The sequence below is a fragment of the Alligator mississippiensis genome, chromosome 4 (genome assembly GCF_030867095.1).
Source record: "Alligator mississippiensis isolate rAllMis1 chromosome 4, rAllMis1, whole genome shotgun sequence".
Taxonomy (NCBI): Eukaryota; Metazoa; Chordata; order Crocodylia; family Alligatoridae; genus Alligator; species Alligator mississippiensis.
The window spans coordinates 97,944,845-97,970,837 of NC_081827.1; the positions used below are offsets into that span (position 1 = coordinate 97,944,845).

At 44.2% G+C, this 25,993-nt stretch overlaps 1 protein-coding gene across 6 annotated transcripts in view; it reads left to right on the plus strand.

The window, feature by feature from the left end:
- Nucleotides 1–25,993, plus strand: part of MRTFA (myocardin related transcription factor A) — a 131,600-nt gene that overhangs the window by 34,526 nt on the left and 71,081 nt on the right. The window contains exon 1 of one of the 6 annotated variants that reach the window (XM_019489268.2): nucleotides 1,279–1,453. The exons of the other annotated variants lie outside the window; for them this stretch is intronic. Coding sequence (XP_019344813.1) covers nucleotides 1,408–1,453 — 46 coding nt within the window. The 5' untranslated portion in view covers nucleotides 1,279–1,407. Of the gene's footprint in view, nucleotides 1–1,278; nucleotides 1,454–25,993 lie in introns of those variants that run through there. 6 annotated transcript variants of the gene reach the window in all.

Sequence of the window (25,993 nt, forward strand, 5' to 3'; positions counted from 1 at the left end):
GTTATTTCAAGAAGCTGGAACGCACCTTGAACTGCCTCTTGCCATTCTGGAAATGCTGCAACAACCTCCTTTGTTCTGGCTATTCTCAGCTGTGGAGCAGCTGTTAGGGGGGCCTGTTGTATTTGAGCGTTACAGCAGCTCTGAAGCTATTTTAAGTTCATCGGTGGGTAGGAGTCAGAACACAAGAGGTGTGAAGCCATTCCTTCGTCAATACGGTTCTATCAAAATGAGAATTTGGCCAACCACAGAGAGCTTTGCTTGAAAGGGAAACCATATATTTGTCCATTTGGTTCTTAGTGTTTTCTGGGTGCGCAGAAATAAATATTTGTATTTACTGGCAAATGACTTAATGGGTATTGTCAGTAAGTTGGGGGGTGGGGGGGGGGGGTGATTGGAAGCAAGGGATGAGCTGCTCCTGGGACAGAAATTGGAAGTGGTTCACTGAATTAAATTATCTAGCTAGCAAATTACTTGCCATTTTCCTTAGAGATTGAAATTGTATTTTTGCCTCTGTTAAGAGTGAGTGCAGATGCAGTGAGTAAAGATGGGTCAACTTATCTTTTAAATCTTCAGGCAACATTTTGACAATCAAAGATCCGCCTTCCATCCTAGGCCACGTTGCCTGTATCATCTGAGCCTGGCAAGCAGTGTTTAATTTTTTACCTTTAGGGTTGAAAGGATTGGAAGGGGTCCAGGATGTAGAACGGAGAAGATTAGAGCAAGGACAACCTTTTTTTTTTTTCCTCTTTTTTTCTTCTTTTAAACTAACCTTTAATTCTACTAAACGTTCTAACCCTGGCATTTAGTGCCTCAAGTTCTATAGCCAGAAAGGGAATGGGAACAACATTACCAACTTCCTAGATTTATTTCTTTACATCTCTTGAAGAATGAAGTAATGTGTCTCAGACTGGTGGGTTACATACAGTGTATTTTTTCATCTTACTGTTTCCTAGTTCAGACTGTTTATGTTAAAGCAGTCTCCTTGTTCTTGCAATAAAACTGCCTCATCAGCAGAGCCCTGTAGAGGATTGAAAGCTCAAAGACCTCTTCATGTGCCTTTCTCAAAAGTGGAAAAAACAACAGTGTACTTTCTAGAGTCTGTACCCCCCCACCCCCGAGAGCAACATGGGGTGGAGCTCATTGTTGCAAACCATGCATCTTAAGTTCCAGCCCTAGTATTTTTCATTTTCTTCCTAGTAGTAATTTGATTCTGGGCTGTCCCAACTTGCATGTGTGGTGAATAAGCCGGGAACTGCAACGGGGAAAGAGACAAGTTGTCTCAGTGACCTGAGTGCGTGGAATCTAAAGATGTGCATTTCACAGAAGCTCTGATCAAGTCTGAGTTGGGATTCCTCCATCTGACTTGCCTATTTTTAATGGATTGTGGCTGTTGAAAAAGGGATCAACATGACTCTGCTGGAACCGGAGATGCTGATGATGACAGTCCAGTCAGGTAGAGCACCTTCAACCATTTACTACTAACTAAATATCTGTAGTATGCTACAATCATGGTGTGTATGAATACTTTGGGAGAGCCTGCAAGGTGCATGGTGCTGTGTATAAAAGCAGACCTAAAAGTAGAACTGGGATGACTTCATGAGTGTTATCTTCAACCACATATGGGATGTTATAGTTTGAGCATTTGTCTAAAGAGAGGAAACTATCTTTCTCTTCCTTCTAATCTTCTTAAATTTTATAAATTACACTTTCCCTCTCAAGAATTAAAAAAAATCCTAACCTGGGGCTTAAGTTAAAGAGCATCCCTTTGAGACAAGCTCACCACTTCTGTTTTTCTAAAACAACAGTTAACAATTATCAGCTTGGTTTTAGTGATTGATAATGAAAGTTCTATTGACACCTCAGAGGAAATGTTGAATGGTATTTTTGGAAGAACTGCTGTTTTACAACTCTCCTCATCTTGCTTTATGGTTTACTGGATCTCTTCTTACTCAGAATTAATCTGATCTTGTTTGGTAGCATTTTCTTCCAAATGATGTCATCCTTTTTGTGTGGCATCATAGCTGGATCCTGAAAATGATTGAGACTTGTACTAAATCCAGGCATGAGGATTAGTCAAAGAAGAGTAGAAGGGGCTTGATGCTTGTTCATAATATTGTGTACTTCTATAGTGCCTTTCATTTGAGGATTGCAAGTCATTATAAACATGAAGTTTCATGGCATGCCTGAAGATTGTCCACGTTCTAGAAACTAAAATGCAGATCTAGGCAGAGCAAGTCGTGTAGCATATCACTAGAATCTGTAATAGTCTGTGTGTCTTAGTTCCCATTTCTATCCTCTAATTGTTGGGAGGAAATAATTAGTGCAGAAAATCTCAAACACAGCTATCTCTAAATGTATTAAGGAGCTCCTTTCTTTTGCCTTCTCCTGGTGTGGTAATGGCTCTTGTAATGTATCTTTTACCATTTCTGTACCTTTATTTTTGTTATGCTTTTTTAGAAAGCTAGAACAATTTCTAAAATTGCTTGTGTGGTTTTAGTTTCCGATTAGTTGTTCTCTTCCTGTGCTTTGTGAAACTTGTGTAAAGATTAAGTGGAACTTAATGATCTCCCTTTATCTGATGGCCTTCCACCAAAAGTGGGAGGTATTTTCCAGCTCTGACACATTGCTGTACTCCTTCCTGTGTGGGCAAGGGGCTTTGATTCTGTAACACATCCCCCGGAGGCAAAGAAATCAGGCCCCCTCTCTGTTTTCTGTATTGGTGGAGGGCCGAGTGGGGTGTAACATGGGAACTGCCTATTGGCTAAGATGCATGTATCCTTATTCTTTAAAGTTACAGGAAGCTGGTGTAGGCCCTATACTTGTTTGGCTATCCTCCAGCGACTTTACTTGTGATCTGCTGTTTTCAGAGCCGGTATTTAAGCACTAAGAATATGCTTGGTGCTGGGCAGAACATCCATAGCAAGGCAGCCTCTGACCCAAGCAGTCTTTTCTGCAGGAACAGTGTTTTGCATTAGTGTGGCCACTTTTGCCTGAGACCCTGTAAGACACAGCTGGTTTTTTCTTCAATAAACTAGAAGCAGTATCTTACCTCAGTCTGCCTTGCTTCTACTTGGATTTTTCCCCCCTTGTGCATCATAGACAAAAATCTCAATGTTCAGTCTAAGAAGATTTTTTTTATTGAATTTATGAATGTTTTTAAGGAAACTTGAGAAATTCAGTTTATCACTTCTGAGGCCTCCTCTGGGTGTCCAATTTTTGGTCATCATACTTCAAAAAATATTAAAATATGAAAAAATAGGAAGGAATCCAGAGGAAAAGAACAGTAGAGGTGGAGAAACTCCTTCCCAAAACGGGGAGTGTTTTCTTGTTTTCTTTTTCCTAAAAGCTTACCTTGGGTGTGGCTCTTTTTTCCTCTACGTATAAATTATGATCCTGTTATGGTTTTTTGGCCTTGTACGTGTCATACCAACTCCCTCTCTAACTAAAAAGTTCTGGATGCGACTTTGCTGGAGTTCACCTATGCTGTTCCTGGGTCATCAAGCATGAGTCACACAGTGATGAGGCAGTTCTTTGGCATTCTTAAGTGCAGTTAGGGATACAAACAGATCACCCTCTACCCTAAATGTTAGCTCTTTCCTGCCAAGTCAATCACTGTTTAAAACTTTTAAGCAGGAACTACTTTAGTGTGAATGGGTTCATACAAGCAGTGGTGAGTGTGAGAAATGACAGAAGGATGAAGGATCCAGATGAGTTAATGTATAGTTGGTGTTCTTTACTGCAGTGTCTCCTTGGTTAAAGATGCAGACTTTTCAAACTGCTGTGGATAATAATGGTAGTATATGGCAAGCTTCTAGATCATGGACCTGGGTAGGAGAATTGGATGGGAGGGGTAGGAGGAATACCAAAGGCAGTTCAACTTTTGTCAATCAGGTGTCTTATTAGTATTCGTGTCCTGCCCCATACATAAAATCATAGGAAATTAAGGTTGGAAGGGACCTCAGTAGGCCATCTAGTCCAACCACCTGCTCAAAGCAGGACCAGCTTTTCCTGTATCATCTCAGCCAGGGCTTTGTCCAGGCAAGTCTTTAAAACCTCCAAGGATGGAGATTCCACAACGTCTCTCGGTAATCTGTTCCAGTGCTTTACTATCTTTCTAGTGAGAAAATGTTTCCTAATACCTAACCTAAACTTCATTTGCTGCAATGTGAGATCCTTGCTCCTTGTTCTGTCATCTGCCACCACTGAGACCAGTTTAGCTTCATCCTCTTTGGACCCTCCCTGTAGGTAGTTGAAGGCTGCTATCAAATCTCCACTCAGTCTTCTCAGAGGAAAGCGGCCCCCACTGATTCCTGCACCAGGCAGTTTGCCACCACCACCTCTGTGCTGCCCAGTGTGCAAGCTCCGGGTGCGCAGCAGCAGCAAACACTGCTCAGTGCAGCAAACAGAGGTGGGGGGTGGGGGGGGCGCTTTCCTCCACACTGTAACTGCCGCCACGGCACAGCCCTGACGGGCAATCCTAGAGCTGGCCCAGGCTGGCAGTGGGGTCAGGTTACAAGCTGGTGCTGAGCGTGGGAAAAGTGGCCCCTCACCCGCCCTGTGGCCAGCACCCTGCACTGCAGCCGCTCACAGCCCATGTGGGGCTGCCTGTGCCTGCTCAGAACAGCCTTGCATGGGCTGCGAGCACCTGCAGCAGAGAGCGCCAGCCACGGAGTGGGGGAGGGTCCTCTTTTCCCCAGGCTCCTTCCCTAGCTGGGGTGCTCCCCTGTGTCGTCCCTTTCCCCCCCCCCCCCCCCCCCCCCCTTTTCCTGAGTTTTTGGCACTGGTGCAGTCACATGGTCCCAGGCTAGAAGTCCCTGCTGGGGCTTCCAGCTGAAGGGGTGGGGCTGGGCGGGCCCTGCTGTTGCAGGAGCCTGCCAGGGCTTCCCCTGGGTCCTACTGCCCCTGGCTCCTGTCATTTTTTACAGGAACCAAGGACAGATAAATATTCATTTTCTAAATTTTTTAGGGGCCCCGTGGGCCGGATCCAGGCCACGGGCCATATTTTGGCCACCTCTGGTCTAGCTCCATCCTCTTTCGAACCCCCCCACCCCACCCCTTTAGGTAGTTGAACGCTGCTATTAAGTCCCTTCTTATTCTCTTCTTTTCTAGACTAAATAAGTCCAGCTCCCTTAGCCTCTCATCATAAATCATGTCCCCCAGCCTCCTCACCTTTTTTGTTGCCCTTCACTGGGCTCTCCAATTTGTCTACATCCTTTCTGTAGTGGGGGGGCCCAAAACTGGACACGGTATTCCAGATGTGGCCTCACCAGTGCTGAATAATCACTTCTCTTGACCTACTGGCAACATCATTTGTCACTAGGTTGCCTCCCCCATTCAGTAAGGGACGCACATTTTTCCCTGATATTTCTCTTATTGCTAACATACTTGTAGAAACCCTCTAAATCTGGGCCCCTGCCCCTTGTCTCAGCCCCTCCAGGCTCCTCTGCAGCTTGCGCTCTGCTCCCTGTAGGTGCAAGCCTTGGGTGCTGCCCTGGCATTCTGGGATCTCCAAACCTTCCCTACAGTCCCAAATCCAGTCCACTGGTCAAAACTCAAATCAAAACCCGAAGCACCCCCTGGCCAGAACTAAGCTCTTAGCCCACTGGATGTATACCAGCTCCTACTTACTTGGGTCTTGGTCCTCTGCCAGCCCTCAGCCTTTACGCAGCAGCACCGGCATAGCAATCTCACCTTGGATCTGAGGCATGTAGATACAAAACCTGCCTGGGGTGAGTGTGGGAGGGGAGAGGGGTCCCTCCAGCCAGTACTCTTCCTTGTGGAGATATGCCTCTGAAACCCCACATCCACAGAACGGATCTAATGGCCCTGAGGTTCAGAACCAGTCCTCAGGCCAGAGGTTGCCAACCCCTGGCCTAATACATTCCTTCTAGGGATGAGGAAGTGTTTCTTGACTTCAGCATTGTGCGTGTTGGACCTCATTTAATGCTTAGCCATATTGGAATAATGCTCTGGGAACAGCCAGGCTTATTTAAATCCCTTTCACGTTTTTTTTATTCTTTTTTTCTTTTTTGGAAGATTTATTAAACTTCAGTGTTTGTATTATCCAGCATTCTTGGCAGAATAGGGGACCTTTTTAATACTTGAAAATTCTGTTTTAGTTGACTGAACCTCTTAGAATTTGTTTTATAAAATGGAAGACCTGACTGTTTAACAAACGGAAAGTGAAATTATTTTATAAAAAGTGGTAAGACTGTTCAAGAGTCTCTTTCTGTTAGTTATTTTTAGCAATCTGTGAGAAGTGTGTGTGCACGCATCAGCAAAGTAACGTACACTCAAACTTTGACCTCCTTTTGTAGACTTGTTGCTGATATCTTATTGCAGTCCCTTAGAGATTGTCATAATGCCCTTTGCAAGAATTTAATGGATTTTAGCTTTAATATCCTGGTTAAATTGCCATTTTTTTTTTTCTTTTCTACTTTGTGTCTCCAAATTACATTATGCACTTGCAGTTGCATGTAGTGAGGGTTCTCAATCTTCAGCCTGCAGGCCAGATTTGGCCCCTAGTGCTGTGTTCATCCAGCCTTCATGGGGCTGGGCAGGGGTGGTGCAAAGCCTTTCCTGGTGCATGGGTCTGGGTGGGGGTGGCATGGGGCCTTGTCCCAGCAGGTGTGGCAGCGTGGGCCCCCATCCCTGTAGGAAGGACTGGGCACATACCATACCACCCATCTGGTCTGTGGGACCAAAAGGCTTAGTACCTTTGGAGTATACCATTCTTCAGTTTCTGTCTTGTCTTGTATGTTGTTCATGTGGTGTTACAAGGCTTGCTTCATTGCAGAGAAGACAGCTGTGTGGTTAGTAACTGAGTTTATAAACTGCTTGTTTTTATATCTTTGTAATCTTAAAGTTAAAATGTGCTAAATTTACCGTTTTTGCAGAATGATTTTACAGAAAACATTTTTGGATTTGGGTTTAATAGTTCCAGATGAGATTTATATATTTGCTGAAACAAACATTATGCTCTCCTTTTTACATAAAATTCACGCAGAGATGTGTTCCTCTTTATTGACAGTGGTACAACCACCGGAATGGGTTATGTTGCTCCATTAAAAATGCAGTTTAAATATACGGAAGTGCTTTCCTGAGTATATGGAAGATAAGATGCCTGTTTTGCTTTTATTAAATTGTAAACTAGTAAAACAACACACATGCAGGTACTTTGTTTAATTTTGTGTTTGTCTGAGTGTCCCAGGAGAAAGAAATTATAAGACTAATGCCCCCATCATGAACAGAGCCTAAAAGCTTACTCATCTACTGTAGACTATTTCATTTTTGGCCTAAATGGTGCTTCTGACAGATTGGGTACATAATAACCAAGCAGATTCTTAAACCATTCTTCCTGCCTTCCCCAAATACCCTCCAGTCCCTGCTGCTTTTTTCTTTTTACAAGCAGCAAGTCCAAATAATGCTGCTCTAGTGTGTTAGATGATAAACTGACTTCATGCACTGTGCAGAGAGGTCAGCTTGGTCTGAATTTTCACAGACGGAAAGAATTTTTCCCTTACCTCTCCGTTAAGTGACAGTATCAGTGCTGCAGTTTCTGGGCTTAAAGATAGTCTTTTCTTGCCTTTCAGTTAAATGGTGGTTTTGTTGTTATAATAAAAACATGTCCTGTTTGCACCAAAGTGGAAGGAACAGAGCCAGATAAGAAATCGTATTAGCTAGGATTTTTTTTTCTTACACTTGCAATTATTAAACTTTTTAAAATTCAGATTTGCCCCTGCGCTTTTTAAAATGTCATTTGGTTTGAACAGCAAAACTAGATAGACTGGTTTCACTTTTTCCCTGCCCATTAGGAGATTCTATTGGTTTAATAAATATAGGAAAACATAGCTGGCTGGTACACTTTTAAATAGCCATGTTTTTTAAACCAGATTCTGAATGTTGGGCCTTGTCAGTGGCATCTGAAAGTCTGTGCCTTTGCACCTGAATAACAAATCTGGAGGAAAGTGAATTATTCCCAACATGGTGGTAGGCTTTCCTGATATGTATTTGCAGCAGAAGGTTCAGGTCAGTGTTTTGAATTGTGGTACAATGAGACCATAGGCTTTTCCCTGGCCTATAACCAGAATTCTCCACGTGATGAGGAGGCCGAACAAAGCTATGCAAGCCTTGCTGTCAGCATGGAATGGGAATTCTTTCCGAAGCAGCAAATGGGACTTTCTTGAAGTACACTTTTAAATGTGGAAACTTTTACGCCAGATCCACTGGCTGCTTGAAGGTCTGTTTCTTAGCTTGTGCCAGAAACGAAGTGGGGGTACCCACCCCTGAACCACCACATTTACTAAGTAATTCCATTCATGAAAGACTTGAACACAACCTTTTTTATGTGTTTTTTATTCCTGTAATTAACTGCAGAGTAACCACATTGTTCTGCATCTTGTTGTCAGTCAGATCAGAAGTGTGAGCAGTGTTCACTCTGCAACTAATAGTTGCAGTACAACTGAACCATTCTTAAATTTAAAAATAAAATTATTTGAAATTTTAAATTTGAAAGTCTATTTTAATGCATCAGAATACTTACATCTTAATATAATATGCAAGCACTGCATATGTCCTGAAGTTTTCAAGTCAGACCATCAGAGTGATTGAAGTTGCTTAGAAATGGCTTGTTGAACTGCTAAATCAGCTTTTGAGAGCAATAGGCTCTTCTGCTGGTACAGTGAGTGCTCTCTTCATTTCTTCTATTTATCGAATGACTTGGCTTTTAACTTGGGGATATGATCTGGGAATTGAAAAAGGGATGCTTTTTTTTCCTCCACTCTAAGAACAAAAATGAAGCATGGGAGAGAAATACTGCTTGTAAAATGTCTGTAGCTTGCATTGAACAGAGAGAAATCCATTTCTATTCAGTAACCACAGGCAAGGTCATCTGTTTGACGCATACATTTTTAATTATAAAACATGTTTTACTAATCCAGAATATTATCTAAAAACAAGTTTAAGGTAGCTTCATTTTAATAATAAAGAACAATTTTAAATGTTTGTGTATTTCAGTTCACTTCTACTTTTCTATCTAAATGGACTATGACATGCAAGTAAAAAAAATCTAGTAAAAAGGAAATGTTCACTAATCTCTAACATAGTAAAATGCACAAGTTAAGAATCTAAAGAAATGTATGGGAGGCTATACAATTGCTTACATGTAGATATGGGTACCCTTTTGCTTTGTGTGGAGGTTATATATAGTTAGCTTCAACTCTGCATATTTTAGTCATTACCAGCCAGTGTGAATCAGCTATTCTTTGGGGAAATAGCTGATGCACAAATGCAAAACACAATAAAAATCAATAGCTTCAGTTGATTTCCTGCTTACTTATGTAACTCTTGATTTAAAATTGGTCATTCAAATTTATTTCCATTCAAATTGATGCACACTTGCTGACTGCGTCATCTTCCTGAGTCCTGCCTCTCACCTGGTATCTGGATCGCCATTATGAGCATATGTTATATTGGGTCTCTGTGGCTAGGTAATTGTCTCAATTCAGAAAAGGATCGGTAGCCTTCAGCTTTGAAAGGTATGCATTCCGCCCCTTTTCCTAGGCCTAGTAATTCACATACTCAGAGTTTCTTTGACCCTGAGAAATGAAGGGTGTCTAACCACATAGCTGCATTGTTCCCCTCATGATAGAAACCATGGAAAGTTTATTTTTACATGATGCAGCAACAGTGCCCACACTGCATTTATACTACTGGGTTTGTCACTGCTGCCCCAAGTAGTGGTGTGGACAGATATGAATTTTCCTAAATGTCACAGCTCAGGATTATTAGACTTAGTTTGAAGTTGGATAACTTGGTGGAAGGAGCTATGCACAGTTCTGATGACACTGCCAGTGCCTTAGATCCAGTTGTCATTCATGCAGTTTATAAGGACTCTAGATGGCTAGATCTTGACCTTGACCAGTACTCCTCATTACTCCTCATGCCATCCTCTTTCAAATTTGTAGCATCATCTGATGTCTTGAAGCCCTGTGTTGATATTCCACAGTTCAAACCTATAGCGCTCTTTGTTCCAATAGTAGGGCTTTTTCAGACTGTCAGTCATGTCAATCGGTTTACAGCTGCCTTAACTTGGTTATAAATTGGAATGAGATCACAGGGACATAAGATGGGGCCTCCAGTCAAAGTCAGCCATGTCATGTAACCTCTTATTGAGCTCCAGTTAAATAGTGAAATTTTTTGTTTTCATAGCTACACCTAGAATTTTTTTCAAGGACCTCAGTCCTCTGAAAGTTAGAAAACTTTCTAATTTCCAGATTGTTCAGAGCCAGATTTAAACCCATTTTTATCTATTTTGTTGTCTAAAAAATGTCCCTTGGATTAAATATCTCTATAAATTGAATTAATACGAGGCAGAATAAGAGCATTCACCATATTTGAAAACAGTTTCTTATATATGGAGGTCTTGAGTTGGGTAGATTCTCCCGTGACATGGGGAACTCTTGTTTATCCTCTTTCTTAACATGAAGCTTCTAAGCAGCCGGATGCTTGTAAGACTTCCTGGGTGTTATGAGCAGAATCTTCTTGGAATCCCAATGGAAGGAAGCAAGGCTTTGAGCATGCAGATTAGCCTGGAAAAGTTTTACCGACTGTTTGTTGTCTGTCTTGTCATCTTCCTCTTCTGATGGTTTTTTTTGGCGCAACACTGAAAAGTCACTGATTCCCACTGACAAACTCCTATATCTGAGCTATAGTGAAGAAATAATGCAGAGGTAGGGGAATGGGTTTGATGCTATTTCCATTTCTGTTAGACTTCTTTGTATGCTCCCCAACTCTTTGTGTCCAAAATCAGGATGCTACTTTCATCTGTCATCCATAGGAAAGTGTTTTGCATCTTTTTTAAATAAAATCTGGATAATTTTGATTCTTATAGAATGCGTTTGCCAGGTACATAGCTAATACGCTAAGTATTTCTGATCACAAATGACAAAATCAGCCCTCACCTTTTTATATACTTTAATTCGCACAAGAACTCGTGCAAGACTCAAGCCCCTTCATGCTGTTTCCTTCCTGCAAAGTTATATGGATACATTTTGCAGCAAAATTTTGAAGGTCAAGGCAATGAAGACCATGCTGTTTCAAACCAAAAGGAAGCAGCTTCTGTATCTGTGAGTTCCTTATGGAGAAACCTCTGCTTCCAGTGACATCTAGGAACTCCAGTTTGAGCCTCTCTAGCTGATTGTGGCAGTGGCATGTTTAAGGCCAGTTTGAAGCCTTTTGCAATCAAAACACTATCATTAAATTTTACCTAAAGATCAGTAGGGAGCTAATGCAGATCAGGGACTTCACAGAAATACTGCTTTAAGAGTAAGCTGCAGAATTTTTGCAGTAACACTTTGTTTACTTATGAGACATTTAGCTTCCACATCAGGCTAAGCTTCCTGCAACATGCTTGTCATCTCTCTCCTACATGCCTCATTCTGGGCCCCTGCCTCTCACTGGCAGGATGAGTGGCGTACACTGCTCTACTCTCTCTCTTCCAGACAGAGAGAGAGGCAGTAATTTGTTTGTCTTGGTCCTTGATTTAGTGCCTGGGAAGAGTGGGATTTGTTTTTAGACTTCTTCCTCATCGCTGTTTCGCAAAGGGAGCCTGCGTCATTGAGAAACGTTTAACCTTCTGGCCCTGAAGTGAAGCTGGAAACTTTGCTGACGAGAACTAAAAGTTAGAACTAGTCTGAAAACATTCCTTATGCAAACTACCCTTTCCCTTGATTTGATTAAGAAGCGAGATTGCAGAGAACGTCTAAACTTTGTTTTGGGGTTGGCAGTTGAGTCACTGCAACTCTAGTGAGGAGAAGCAATTCTCAGCACTATATGAACAGCAGCTGGAGATGGGTGGTTTTTTTTTTTATTGAGGGCAGGGGAGTTTTGCAGGGGTGGGTGTCCCTAGAGCACACTAGTAATCTCTCGTGTTTTAAACAGATGGTTCCTTTGTGTGTACACTCCCTCCCACCTCCCCAAAGGGTCTGGCTGTGCATAATTATACTCTTGTGGCTCAGTGTTTATGGTTTCAACATACTGATGGCACAAACAGTCTGGCAAACCACTTTGAAACAGGAGTTCTTACATTGTGGTCCATAGTGCATTTGCTGGCTTGTTAGAGGGCTAACAGCTCATGTTGTGCTAGCTGTTCCTGTGTCTAGCTGTAGCTGTAGGTGCCTGAGTTTTTACTGGTAAAAAGAGTGCAGATGCCTATGAAAGAAATTAGCTATGAAAAAGAGCTAGGCAGACTAAATTGTCTCTACTAAACATTGCTACATCAGGTGGAGAGGAATAGCACTATCAATCAGCAGAGACATCAAGAAGAGAAGCGTTCAGGGGACCAAGTAGCTGGGGCAGTGTATTCAGTAAGAGAAGAGGGCCAGCAAGCAGGGATGAGTAGACTGGTGGAGAGGAAATGGATGGAAGATGCAAGCATTCTATCAGATAGCTCTTCATTTCACTTGTCATAGCAAATATCTCTATTTTTTGTCATCTTTCATTTTACACATTACCATTGCTATATCTGTCCCAGGGATGTCATGCGAATGTGAATACCTAAGGCACTAGCAAATTGGAGGGAGGTGCATGATACTCTTCAGAATGTGATCTGTAATAAAATATCTCATCTGTTACTGTCCTGTCCAGGCAGTGTCCAGTAAAGGCAGGTGTATATCTGCAGCAGTTATACGGGACTAAATTTAATATGGCACACTCATCAAAAATAAACATGTGGCAGGGTCTGTGCTGTTCAAAAATAGCACTCCTTGCCCTAAAAATACATACTTAAATAACTTTGTGTTTACCCACATAGACGACTGGTGCCTCCTGAGTTGTGGGGACACTTGCGGTGGGTAGTGTCCCAGTGGCCAGTCAGCAACTTGGGGAGGTGTTCCATCCACGGCCAATTTCGCCAACCTGGAAGTCTCAGGGGCATCCCCAGAAGTGCCAGCGGCTCCAGGGTGGGGGGCGGGGGCAGAGAACCCTCATCACATTTATAGGCTCGTCAGTGCTACACTTGCTAGCACCACAGCCAAAAGAGATTGAGGGGGTCATGATTGACCCCAAGATGAACGTGAGCCACCAGTGCAATACCTCAGTCGGCAAAGTGAATAAAACTCTGGATTGCATCTACCGATGCATCTCAGGCAGGACCCAGGAAGTCATCTTCCCACTGTACTCGGCCTTGGTGAGGCTGCAGCTGGAGTACTGCATCCGGTTCTGGGCTCCGCAGTTCAGAAAGGATGTAGAGAAGCTTGAGAGAGTCTGGAGGAGAGCCATGTGCATGATCAGAGGGCAAGAGAGCAGGCCTTATGAAGAGAGGCTGAGAGAGACTTTAGCCTGGAGAAGCATAGGCTCAGGGGTGACCTGGTGGCAGCCTATAAGTACGTAAGGGGTGTGCATCAGGATCTGGGGGAACACTTGTTCACCAGAGCACCCCAAGGGAAAATGAGGATCAATGGTCACAAACTCCTGCAAGACCATTTTAGGCCATAAAAGTTTTACCTTATGTCTGAGCCATCAAGGCCTGGAATAGACTCCCCACAGAAGTGGTGCAAACACCTACTCTGGACACTTTCAAGAAAAATCTGGATGCCTGTCTTGGTGGGATCCTTTGACCATAGCAGACTTCCTGCCGATTGATCTTACAAGGTCCCTTCCACCCCTAATGTCTGTGAAATGCTCACCTTTGGTGCAGCTAGACCAGTTGTGGGCAAAATACAGCCCACAGGCTGAATTTGACCAGCCAACTGATTGTATGGAGCAGTGCTCCACATAGGGCTGAGCCCTGCATGTTCCTGCATAGTGCAGCCTGTGCCTTGCATCTGTTGGCACTTGCCCCATGCCTGCTGATGGCTTTGGCCCTGGCAAGCACACACAGCTTCCCAGAGAGGAAGGCCTTTCACTCTCTCAACTGCTGTCAGGTTGCTGCTCATTGTGCTGAGTGGGTGGGAGGGTAGCTAGGAGCTGGAGCCAGAGTCCCATGTACTGGGTAGGAGCTGCCCGACTGCAGCTTCCTCCCCGCCTGGCTGGGCGTGTGGGGCCAGGTTTGCTTTCCCACAGATGCCCTTGCTTCCCCGTGCTACCTGCTGCCCAGAGTGTTGCAACATGGGCAGGAAGAGGAGGAGGAGCTGCTGGAGGCAGGGTGAGCCAAGCAGAACCTGGGCGGCTGCAGCAGTGACACTGCGTGCGCGCTGGCCGAGGCCAGGGCCGTGCTGTCGGCAGGCTGGACTTGGATCCGTGCAGAGCATTTTGGGGGCAGCCATGGGAATGCGGGGTGAACTGCACCCTTACCACCTAGTTGAACTCTGCTGCATGCGCCCCCTGCCTCATCCTCCCTTCATCCACCCCTGCCTGGCTCCCAGGACCTAGCACATGGGCAACTTGCTCCCCACTCCCCTTGCCCTACACACACACAATACACAAGAGTAAGACTTTATTTTGAGCTGTTATGCAGTCACATCTATATACACTACTCCAAATAACATAAATCAGGACAAACAATATTTTTTTAAATAAAATTAGAATATGTTATAGTAGATCCTTGATTTCTAGTATATGATTTGTTTTTTATTTATAACTTGTTAAAATAATATCTTCTAAAAGATTTTATGTGTGCGGCCCTCAACTGCTCACCAAAACTTGTTAAGTGTTCCTCCATCCAAAATAACTGCCTACCCCTAATCTAGATCTTGATGCATCACAGAAGTTTGATTGTCTACCTCTTCAGCAGTATGTTTTTTTTTTTCCATCTATATCATCAACAAATCTGCTTTATGACCCTCGTACTCAAGATCTTCTTTGTATTTTAAAATATAAAAGGGATTATGCAGCTTGGACTGGGGAAGGTGTTCATCTCTAACCAAAGAAACCTATGAGACTTCTCAGGAATATGGTCATCTATAGGTGCAGTATGTGAATTCTGTCTTCCTACTTTAGAAAATTTTTCGCAATTTTAAAAGAATGCTGAGAGTCTTAATTGCTGAAGGTTTATTAAGTACTTGGAGGTCTTCAGCTGGAAAGTGCTTGTAGAAGCTCTGTGTGCTAATTTCCTGTGTCCTGCTTCTATTCTTAATACTTCAGGATAAGCCTGTTTCAGGCTAAAGAATTTATAACGTAGTTGAGCTGACCAAACTGCAAGCAGCCAAGTTGTGTTAAAAGCACTTCAGGGCCCATTGCAAATGAGGCAGCTGTACCCTTCAGTTCTCTGCTTTTCTTCTTTCATGACAGCCCCTTGCCCCCAAATTGTTGAACATCATTCGCACAGTCCAGGGATCCAGATTTTTCTGTTTTAAAAGACCACAATTCTCTGATTAAAAGACATAAACCTGGCATTTTCCTGCAGTTAAAATGAATTGCCATGTATGTATGTATTGGTTGAACACAGTGTTTTATTGATATATTTAAAATTTCAACACAGTGTGGAAGCCTACCAGTGCCTCAATCATAATAAAATAAATTCTAAATAACTATATATTTTGGTGTTTGATTTTGGTTTTTTTCATAGAAAATCACAGCTCCCCCTGCTCCCTTCGTGTTCACCAGGACATAGGTCCCACTGTTGTGTCATGTCCCCTCCGACTGTTTTGTGGTGCTGAGCAGCCCTGATGTGTCATAGTCTTTCACTCCCAAGCTACAGTCCCCCAGTCTCTGCCTGTGCCCCTCACTCACAGGATTTGCAGCCCCCCCATGACTGTTGGTGCCCCTCACTCCCAACCCAAAGCCCCCTTCACTCCCAACCTCCAGCCTTCCACCCTCTCACCTCCTCCTGGCACCAGCTGCTTGTGCGCTGGGCTGTGGCTTTATCTTGCCGCTGCTCCCCTTAATCCTCCTGTGCACCTCTCATCTGGGGTAGAGCCAGCATGCGAGTAGCTGGTGGCAAGAGGAGATGAGGGCAACATGACTCCCTTTCTGCCCTCCCCCTCCCTGTTATTCCTCTCTCTGCTGGTGGCATGGCTGGCATGGAGGTCCTGGTGGCTGCAGTAGCAACAGGTCTCACCACCTTGCTTTGCCCTCCTGTGCCAGGTCCAGCTGACTGGGCTGCAGAAGCAGCTCCTGTCTGGTGTGGGTTCTGAGCTGGTTCTGAGAAGTTTTCTGTTTGTGGATGACACGGATTTGGTTGCTCATCAGTGATTCTTCCCCGCAAAATTTGGGCAGATTTTCCGCATCATGCAAGAGCTTGGGGTTGATAGTTAGTTTCAGAAAGACTGCGATCATCACAGGGATCCTGGTTTTCTCTGTTTAAAAATCCCAGATTCTCTAATTTAACTCCCCAAAAATCAGTGTTTTTCTGCAATTAATATTGAAATGCCACTCCATATAGAAGAATCAGTTGAACACAATATTTTATTGATATATTTACAATTTTAAAGCAGTTCGGAAGCCTACCAGTGCCTCAATCATGATAATAAAATAAGTTCTAAATACCTATATATTTGGGGGTTTGATTTTGGTTTTTTATCAAAGAAAATCAGAGCTTCCCTGCTCCCCCTTCACTCACCAGGACCTCACGGGTCCACCTGTGACCTGCCCCCCCTCCTTGCTGCTTTGTTGTGCTGAGCAGCCCTGATATGCCAGTGCCCTGCCCCTACCTGTGCTGTTGCCTCTCGTTCCTGACCCCCAGCCCTTCCCAACCCTGCCATTGGCCCTGACTCCCAACCCACAGCCCTGTCCCTGCCAGTGCCCCTGACTCCTGACCCACAGTCTCCCACCCTTGCCCTGCCAGTGCCCTTTGCTCCCAGCCCTCCAGTGTGTGAGGAAGGGGAGAGTGTGTGGGGAAGGGTGGGTGTGGGCACAAGCAATGCATCAGCGGGTGTGGGGGGCACAGACCATGTGTCGGGGGGGCAGAGGAGGAGGGCATGTGCCCCCCAGATTTCTATGGCCACAGCAGGGTGTGGGGCTGCAGCCTGGCTAGTCTAGCTTTGGGCAGAAATTGCTTTTGTGGTCCAGTGGGCAGGACCCAACATGGGAGGAAGTGATGCGTCATCATGACTGCCAAAGTGAGGTGCCCCCCTGCCCGCCTGACAGCAGTGGGGGGCACAACGCCATGTCGCCACCATGCCTAACATTAGTGGCCATGGCGGTGTGTGCACGGTGCTCCCTCCTGCACTGGGTACCACCCACTGGGACGCAGAGGCGGCTTCTGTCTGGAACTGGTCTGGCCAGGCTTCGGCCCCACACCATACCCTGCAGTGGGTGCAGAAATTGAGCTGGTCGCATGTGCCATAGCCCCTCCGACGTGTTGCCTGTGCTCCCTCCCCCTTATCCCCATAGACTTACCTGGAGGGAACTGTGGGAGCTGCTGTCTACCACACTGTTTAGCTTCCACCTGCATGTGTATGTGTGCACATACACGTGGTGTCCCCTGTCCCCTGCTTCCAGCTCCCCCCAGCAGCTGGGATTCTGTCAGTCTGCAAGGAGAACCTGTAGTTTCCCAGGTTTTTCTCCTTTAAAGGAGAAAATCTGTGTTTTTGTTCTTGAAAGGAAAGAATCCATGTTTTTCTCCAGCAAATGGAAAAGCCGGATCCCTAGTGATCACGTACCAAGGGGTGGAAGAACCAGTGCCTGACATCACACTCCGGAGAGTAAATCTCTTGGCGTCATTGACGGCTTTTGCTACTTGGGTTCTATGATCAGCAGGACTCTTGCCCTTCAGACTCCACTGACTAACTGAATCGGAAAAGTAGCTAAGAATTTGGGGCTGTTACAGAAATGTGCGTGGCATAACAACAAACTATCAACTAAGGTGAAGATGTGAATCTACAAAACTTGTGTGCTGTCAGCCCTGCTTTATGGTTTAAAACATGGACTGCATGTGCTAGGCACATCAGGAGACTGAACAGCTTCTACATGAGATGCCTGCACAAGATCCTGAAAATAAAGTGGGGAAGGCAAAACGCCAAACAGGTGCTGGAGCACACAGAACTGATACATTTAGATGCCACTATCAGGAAGAGGAGGTTGCAATGGATTGACCATGTCATGAGAATGGGAGGAGATCATATCCCCCAGAATATTTTGTACAGCAAGATTCAAGACGGCTCTAGAAAGTGGGGTTGTCCTCAATGATAGAACTATGATGTGTGCAAAAATAATATAAAGTTGTTCAGCATCAATATAGAAAACTGGGAAGAGCATGCAGAATCCAGTCCAATCTGGAGGCAACATCTGGCTCTGGGCTGTAAATGTGGGGCTCCTGTACACATGCAGGGAGGCTGCCCCAACACGCTGTAATTACAGTGCATTGGAGGAGACTTCATTAATTGAGTCTACTGGAGCGTTGTAATTACTGCTTCAGCAGACTCCGGTGTCCCGTGTATCAATGTCCCCATGCTGAAAAATGGCAGCAGGGTGCTTTAAACTAAAGCTCATTCGACAAACTTTAGTTCAAAGCACCCTGCTTCCATTTTTCAGCACGGAGATGCTGATACATATGATGCACTGGGCGCTTTTAATTAGCATGCATGGCTCTCGGATCTGCACTAATTAAAGCCCCATGCCTGAGCACATTTATAAACACCCTTGGACTCCAACTTGAACAACACGTGGATCTGTGAAACTTGCAACAAGCTGTGTCACTCGAATTGGGTTTGTCAGCTGTAAGCGGATTCATCATGTGCTTGACTAGACCTCTTACACGTACACCATAATCCAGAGGATTGACGGTTGCCTATAAATTCAACACTATTCTGGGTTGTCTCCCGAGCTGCATAATTGATAGTTATAGAAGTTGTCTTGGAAACTGGAGATGGTGACATCTAGCCAGTGCATGTTTGAGAGTTTTTGGCATGTACGAGGTGCCAAAAGCTTCAAGATACTTGAAGCTTTTGATGTTGGAGGTAGCGTAGTGGTCTTTCTGGGATGGGCAGAAGCAGATTTTGATTTGAAAGGGAGTACCCTTACTTTTCGTCTCCAAAACTCTTAACAGCAATACTTCACCCTGTCCCATTATGAGCCACTCTAGATTCAATGAGGCTTGTTTCTGCTAAAAAAGTTAACAGTGACATAAACCTTTTTTACACCTGAAAGTTCATTGTTAGCATCTGGAAATAACATGCATTGAGCAAGTAGAGCATTTGGCACCTTTGCCAGACTGTATCTACATTAATATATTTTTTGCAATAAAACTCTTCATAATATAAACAACCATAAAGGGTAAAAACCGATTTTAATTGAAGATTATTTTTAGGCCATAACTTTGCTTCTGATTAGCAAAGGGGAATTATGTTGCAGTCTTGCATGAATGGGTAATAGCTGTTCATTGAACCCTCATCATGCTGTGCCAGTTCAATAAGGAATTTTATGTCTGCAGAAGGATAATGGCTTTCTGGGCAGAGGTCACAGTGCTGGTAGTGTATGAGACTTCCCCAGTTGCTATTCAGGCAGCATAAACTGTAAACTAAATAAAAGGATTGATAATCCCTTCACAAGCACTGGTTACATGTCTAGTGTAGGTTGAAGGTTTCCTTTTTTGCTCTTGGTGTAGAAATTGTTTGCAGTAGACCAGTTATTCTTAATCAGTGTGCCATGACTGGTGGGGGCTGTGAAATGTTAGCACTGTTAGCGTACCCACATGATTCACCAGATAAACCCAGAGATTTCAAATAGGAATCTATAGTGTCAAAAACATTCAGACCTGTTGTGGCATTTTCCAAGGGGTGCCTTGAGAACTGCTGGAGTAGATTGAGGTTTCTAAATACTTCCAGCTAATCCCTGAACAGTAGAGAAGGAGGGAGAGTTAGGAGTAAGGGTCTGATGTAAAGAGGGACCTTACTGCTGAAAACTCAAAATGGGGAAAGGGGAACACTTTCTCTGCTCAGCAAGAATAGCTGTGACAGTAGCTTCTTGAACTCTGGGCATGCTGCAGCATAAAGAGTGGTAGATCCTTCCTGCCCTATGCCCATTATTCATTTTCAAAGAAATTCCTAAAGATAAATTCAAAGAACATGTCCTCTCTCCCTTTCCTTCTCCCCTGCAGCCAGAGAGCTTCCTCCCTTAGCTCTTTCAGTAGCAATTCCAAGGTTCTTATTTATTTTCCCCAGTTCAAATTGGTAAAAATTAAAGCACAAGGTATTTGCAAAAAGGAGATGCTGTATTATGGAGCATAATGAAGCAGATTTACTGTATGTTCTTATCTGGACATGGTACAAGTTTCTTGACCCTTTATTTGATTTCCTGGAGCTCTTTAGCCATTCCACTGTTCATGGGTATGTGCTCTGGGGGTGAAATGATTTGGAATTTATATTGTTATAACAGGAGCCAACTGTAGGTAGCAAGGGTGGTGTGATGACAGAACCACACAGAGAATTAGAGGAAGTGCAGTGCTTTTCTGGGTGAATTCAGCTGGTGGGAAGACTGTGATTCAATTAGAGTGGGGACATCAAGCTCATCCCAGCCTCTGGCCTGGATCTGGACCCATCTCCAGCATCAGAGTGAGTAGTAGTGGTGGTCTTTGCCCCCCTGTTGCTGGCATGCATTCCCCCATGGGGCTCCCTATCCTGGATTTTGGCAGTGGGCTTCACCCCTCTGAGTCCCACAAGCATGGTTAAATGTCTCTGTGGGATGAATCTGGCCCCCAGTCCCTATCTTTGACACCCCTGTATCAGAGGACACCTTTATAGACTAACCAAAATAGGCAGACGCTGTGAAAGGACATGCAGAATGTAGAATGTGAGAGAGAGAGAGAGATTTGAATACAAAAGACAAAACCGTGTTGGGTTAGGATAGATGGGGGGGGAAGGGGGACAATGCTGCCAGAGATGAGCAAACAAAAATTAAACCTCCAGGAGCAAAGAAGTCACCAAAGCTAACCCAGGTAATGGGATAAGAATTCATAGTCTCTGTTTAAAACCATACTTAACACAAAGCTGTTATTAAAAGACAGCAGTTTGGCAGCAGGGTTTGTAAATTAAGGGCCAAATCCTAGTTCAGCTTTACACCCCGAACAGTTTCCCAGGGCATGGACATATGTAACATTTAGGTTGGTTTAAATACAGTTTAAACCTGAAATGGATAGACGTACAAGCCTATGAAACCAGGTCTAAAGCCGCCTGGAATGGTTCAGAATTGTACCTGGAAAATCAAGTACTGTTTTGAACTGGTTCACTGTGAACCAGGTAAGTGTTGGCTATGGACACCAAGTGTTCTGTGACATGGATCAGGTTGGCCTTCCTGGTATCTCACGCTGCATTGCTCCTCTACTACCCCCCCCCCCACCCCTCCTCCTGGGTTGCAGCAGCCAGAACTCTACTGCCTCTTTCCCCCCAACCCCCTCTTTTGTTGGCACTTTTCTATCAGTAAGTTTCCTTCCACTGCTTGTTCACTAAAAGCTTTCTAACAGCCAGCTCTGTCTTTGCTCCCTATTAAACTGTGGCCTATCATTATGTCCCCCACCCCCAGACCCTGGGAACCCCAAAACATGGGTCCAAACAATCCTTCCCCTCTAATCAGGGAAGCATGCTGCAGAGTTCAGTCAAGTGCGGGCTACTGAACTTCATTGATCTCATGTTTATGAGAGGAGAGTAGAAAAGTGAAAGTCCCCCAGCCACAAGTCACCCAGCCCCTGCAATCCCAAAGTGTGGGTTCAGGGTTTTCCTCACTCCCCACTGAGGCATGCTGGGAGAGGTGTGCACTCCTGCCTCCTGGTGTTGGAATCACAGCATTGCAGTGTCTAACAGGTGACTGTTCTGCCTGGAATGCTAGGCCATGGCATGTATAGACAACACTGTTTTGCAGCAATTGTGAACCAGTTCCCAGTCAGTAACATTTTGCAATGGTTCATTTGTTAGGTGTGTCTGTACCCTTAGGTAGGTATCCAAGTATTGCCATTGAAGTGCATGAACACATGCAATACTGAGAATGATTTAAATGCAGTTTAACTCTGAAGTAGACAGATACACAGGCCTGTTAATGTGGTATAAATCTGGAAGCTGTCTAGAACCATTGAAAACTGTACTTGGAAAATCAAGTACTATTTTGAACTTATTCCCTTAAGTGCGGACACCAAGCATTTTTTGGTACAGGGTGGGTTGATTCTCCCAGCATCCCATGTTGCATTGTTCTTCATTCATTTGCCCCCTTCCACTGATACAGGTGGCTTCTCTGGTACACAGCCACGACACTACTGCCCACCCCTCTTTTGTTGGCACTTTTGTTTTATCAGTGAGCTCACTTGCACTACTTGTTCAATAAAAGCTATCTTCCTAACACCCAGCTGTGTCCTCACTCTTTACCTGACTGTGGCCCCTCATCATGCCTCCTCCTCCTACCTCCCGTAGCCCCTGGGAACACAATAGCTTGCATCCAAGCACACTGCAAAGTTTGATCAGTGCAGGCTTCTGAACTTTATTGATCTCATGTTTAGGAAATATGAAAAAGCAAAAAAATGGAAATGTCCCCAGCCACAGGTCACTTCCCCTCCCCCCCAACTCCCAAAGAATAGGTACAAGCATTCTTCCCCCACCAGCCCACTGCAAGGCATGCTGGGCTTGGTGCTTACTCCCACCCCCTGATGTCAGAGCCTCAGTGCATTATACAGTGGTGATCCAGTTCCCAGGCAGTGACATTTTGGAATAGTTTGGTTGCTGTGTGTGTCCACACCCTGTCTCTCATTTTTTTTGGCACTTTGCAAATTTTTCCCTTCTATTTCCACCCTTGTAGCTGCACTTGTCCTGTGCTCCCCTTCTCAGCATGCTGAGAAGGCTCTAGTCTGGCATTATATGCTCTGTAGTCAGAATGGGATCACGCAAGTGTGTACGCATGCAACCCTGTGTAAATCACTGAAAGTGCAGTCAGAGAAAAATCAAAGCTATCCTACTGAATATTGAATGCTAGAAGCAGAAACTCCATTAAGAACAGGCACTAGGACTAGAAGCCAGAGCGCTCTCCTTTCCAGGTGTGTATGCTCTCTATCTGAGCTATTCTTCCTCTGGTTTATACCTTTCCTGGCTCTATGTGGGGGCTGGGTGGTGTGGGTGCCAAAGCACATGGTTGACAGTGCAGAAGTTGCAAGTTCAAGGCTCTAGCGGAAGTGCTTACAGTGTGGCCATGTCAGATTCCAATGAATCTGTGAATTCTGCTGATTATCTTGTCACGAGGATACAAGAGGGAAGGACGGGCTGTACATATCTTCCCTTCCTAGCTGCTGAGTGGCCCAGGTTGAAGAGGAGAGATGGAGTTTGTTTTCAGCACTACTAGCCCATGTCCTGGTGGGAAGACTGTTTTCCCAGGAAGCAGCAGAATGTGGGTTCAAATTCCTTCTGGGTTTTGATGCACTAGAATCTGGGTATCCCTACATCTGCTATAAATGCTAAGTTGTTATACTATACTAAAAGGTAGAAAGGGCCCCCTCTTTTTGCTCTTAACTAGTTGCCATTCATTTCTGACCACACTTTTGGAAACTTGCTCAGTAGGGAAGCACAGATCAGGGGTCACTTGTAGGTGGACTTAGAATATCTGCATAGGTGCAAAAAATAGTACGTAGATAGCAGCATTTGGATACATAAGTGGCAATGAGGCATGTACAGGTGAAATAGGATTTGGCCATAAGTGTCTGCCCTGCATTGAACAAAACTTACCAACCAAAACAATAACATAGAAAATAAAATGTGAGTGCGTGCACATTGGTGATGTATTTTCCTATCTTGGGAGCATTAATGTGAAGCTTGAGAGCAGCTGTGGTTTCATAGGAAACTCCAAACTCTTCCATTTAATGTTTTCTATCTCTTTGAAGTTCTTTATTGTGGCCACCCTCTCACCCAGGTAGCCAGAGAAACACTTGAAACAGTTGGAATGCTTTTGAATGACCCTTTTGAGTAGAAACTTTTATGTGGGTTTCATTATTTTAGAGTAATAGAGATTATGTATGGGCTGCTGGAGCCAGATCTTTACAAAACTATCTCAGGCTGTATTGTGAAAAAAAAATCTGTTTGGAAGGGTTTTGTGTGAATTTAAGTGTTGTGTATATTTATTTTGAATGACATTACATTGAATTCTTCATCTGCAGACACAGCAGCATCAGCTTAGCTGGGATAGCATTTCATCTAGCAAAGCCTGCAGAGCGCAGTTGTGCAATACTTCGGCTATTTGACCTAGAAAGTTAATCAAACTGAAATTAAAGTGGGGTTAACTATGCATTCTTTACCCTGAGCACATATGTCTTACAGACAGGCCTTATGGTTTTGGTGTACATGTTTTCAGGGAAAGGCATACTGAGAAACCTTGGATGCGTTTCAAGGAATGAGGCGGGTGGCAGAGTTTGTATATGTGGTGGGGCTTGATCTGACTCTTGCTGTTGTGTAAAGTTCACTTTGGCAGCTGAAAGATGCAGAGAGAAGCACTCTCAGAATTAGAGACAGTGAGGTAATGAGAAAGTGACATAGAAAAGGAAGTGGGGGGGGGAGGCAGGGCCAAGTTAAAAATTCACTTTGACATCATCTGATAGATTTTCCAGCCTGCACAACAGCTATTTTTACATCTCCAGCTCACTGCATTCCAAGCTCAGTTTGTCAAGAAGTGACAGCCAACTGGCTGAAAGTGGGGGCGGTGGTATATCCCAGGGTGGGTTGGGGGCTGCAGAGCTGTTGTCTAGATGGGCAAGGATCCAGATTCCCAGGGCTGTCTACTCTTCTTGTCTTGTTTTTTTCCTGCAAGAATACACAACAGTGGGCTATCTTCACTTCCTTTGTCATGGCTAGGAGTTTCTTGAGCTGGCCATAGTAGTTTTTGCCAGCTTGTTGGAAGCATCAGAAAACATAAACTTCAGGTTTTTTCTGATAATTGTAGAGGCAAGAATGCAGAGGACTCCCAACTTAGTTTCTCTAGCTCTTTCTTAAGGCTCTTATTGCTAGGAGGCAGGATCCTGGAAATGTCTGTTAACTCCCATTTATGTAATGCAGTCGCTACTGGGTGGAAAGAAGAGCCATGTTCATCCAAGTGATATTCTTGCTTACTTCAATCATCTTATTTTTTATCATCCCCTTCTACATTTTAGAGTGACCTAGATTTAGCATTTTAGTATCTTCCCTTTGTGCTCAAGAGAAAAATGGCTAAGTTTAGGTAGCAGGCTTATGGTCCTCAGTAAGGGTTAATCTGAGTGGAAGCTGACCACACCTTTACTTTTGATATCATGAGCATTTGCCAGTGTTCAGTGATGCCTGGTTGGGACTTCATGCTTAAGCAGACACACAGATCCCTGCACACATTATGTTTTGAGTATGAATTTTGTCATAGCCAATGGGGAGAAAAAAGATGAGAGCCCACTGTGGAAAAGTGAGGGGTGAAAAAGGAAAAAGCAAAAGGGTATGGCCTTGTAAAAGCCAAGGCTCCAAGCAAGGGAGCAAGGCATGAGGACAGGGGTATGCTGATGGTGCAGTTTCAGGATTCAGACCTAAATTAAGGGTTTTTCATTATTCCAAACTTGTCTTTGGAAAAAGAAAGCAAACTGGAGCTGGTCAGTGGGTTCATAGATTTCATAGACATTAGGACTGGAAGGGACCTCACGAGATCATCGGGTCCAGCCCCCTGCCCAAGGGGCAGGGAGCGAGCTGGGGTCAGATCACCCCAGCAAAATAAGTATCCATGTGTTTCTTAAAGGTATCCAGAGTAGGTGCTTGCACCACTTCTGGGGGGCTCTATTCCAGACTCTGGAGACTCGGATGGTAAAAGTTTTTCCTTATATCCAATCTAAAACAGTCTTCCAGGAATGGTTTTCCTGCTTGGTTTATCTGTGATTCTCTTGTGAACCCTTCCCAACTTTTCTACAACTTTGTTAAAGTGCTGACACCTCAACTGGATGCAGTATTTTGTTGCTGGTGTCACCACTGTTATAGGAGAGGGTAAAGTCTCTACTCCTATCCACTTTTCTCACTATACGCATCTAAGGATCAAACAGAATTCAGAGTGGACAAATTAATTGACCCTTAAATTCTTTTAAGAAGCACTGCTTTTCAGATACTATCTCTTGCTTTCTCTGTAATGATCATGGCTTTTTAGTTAA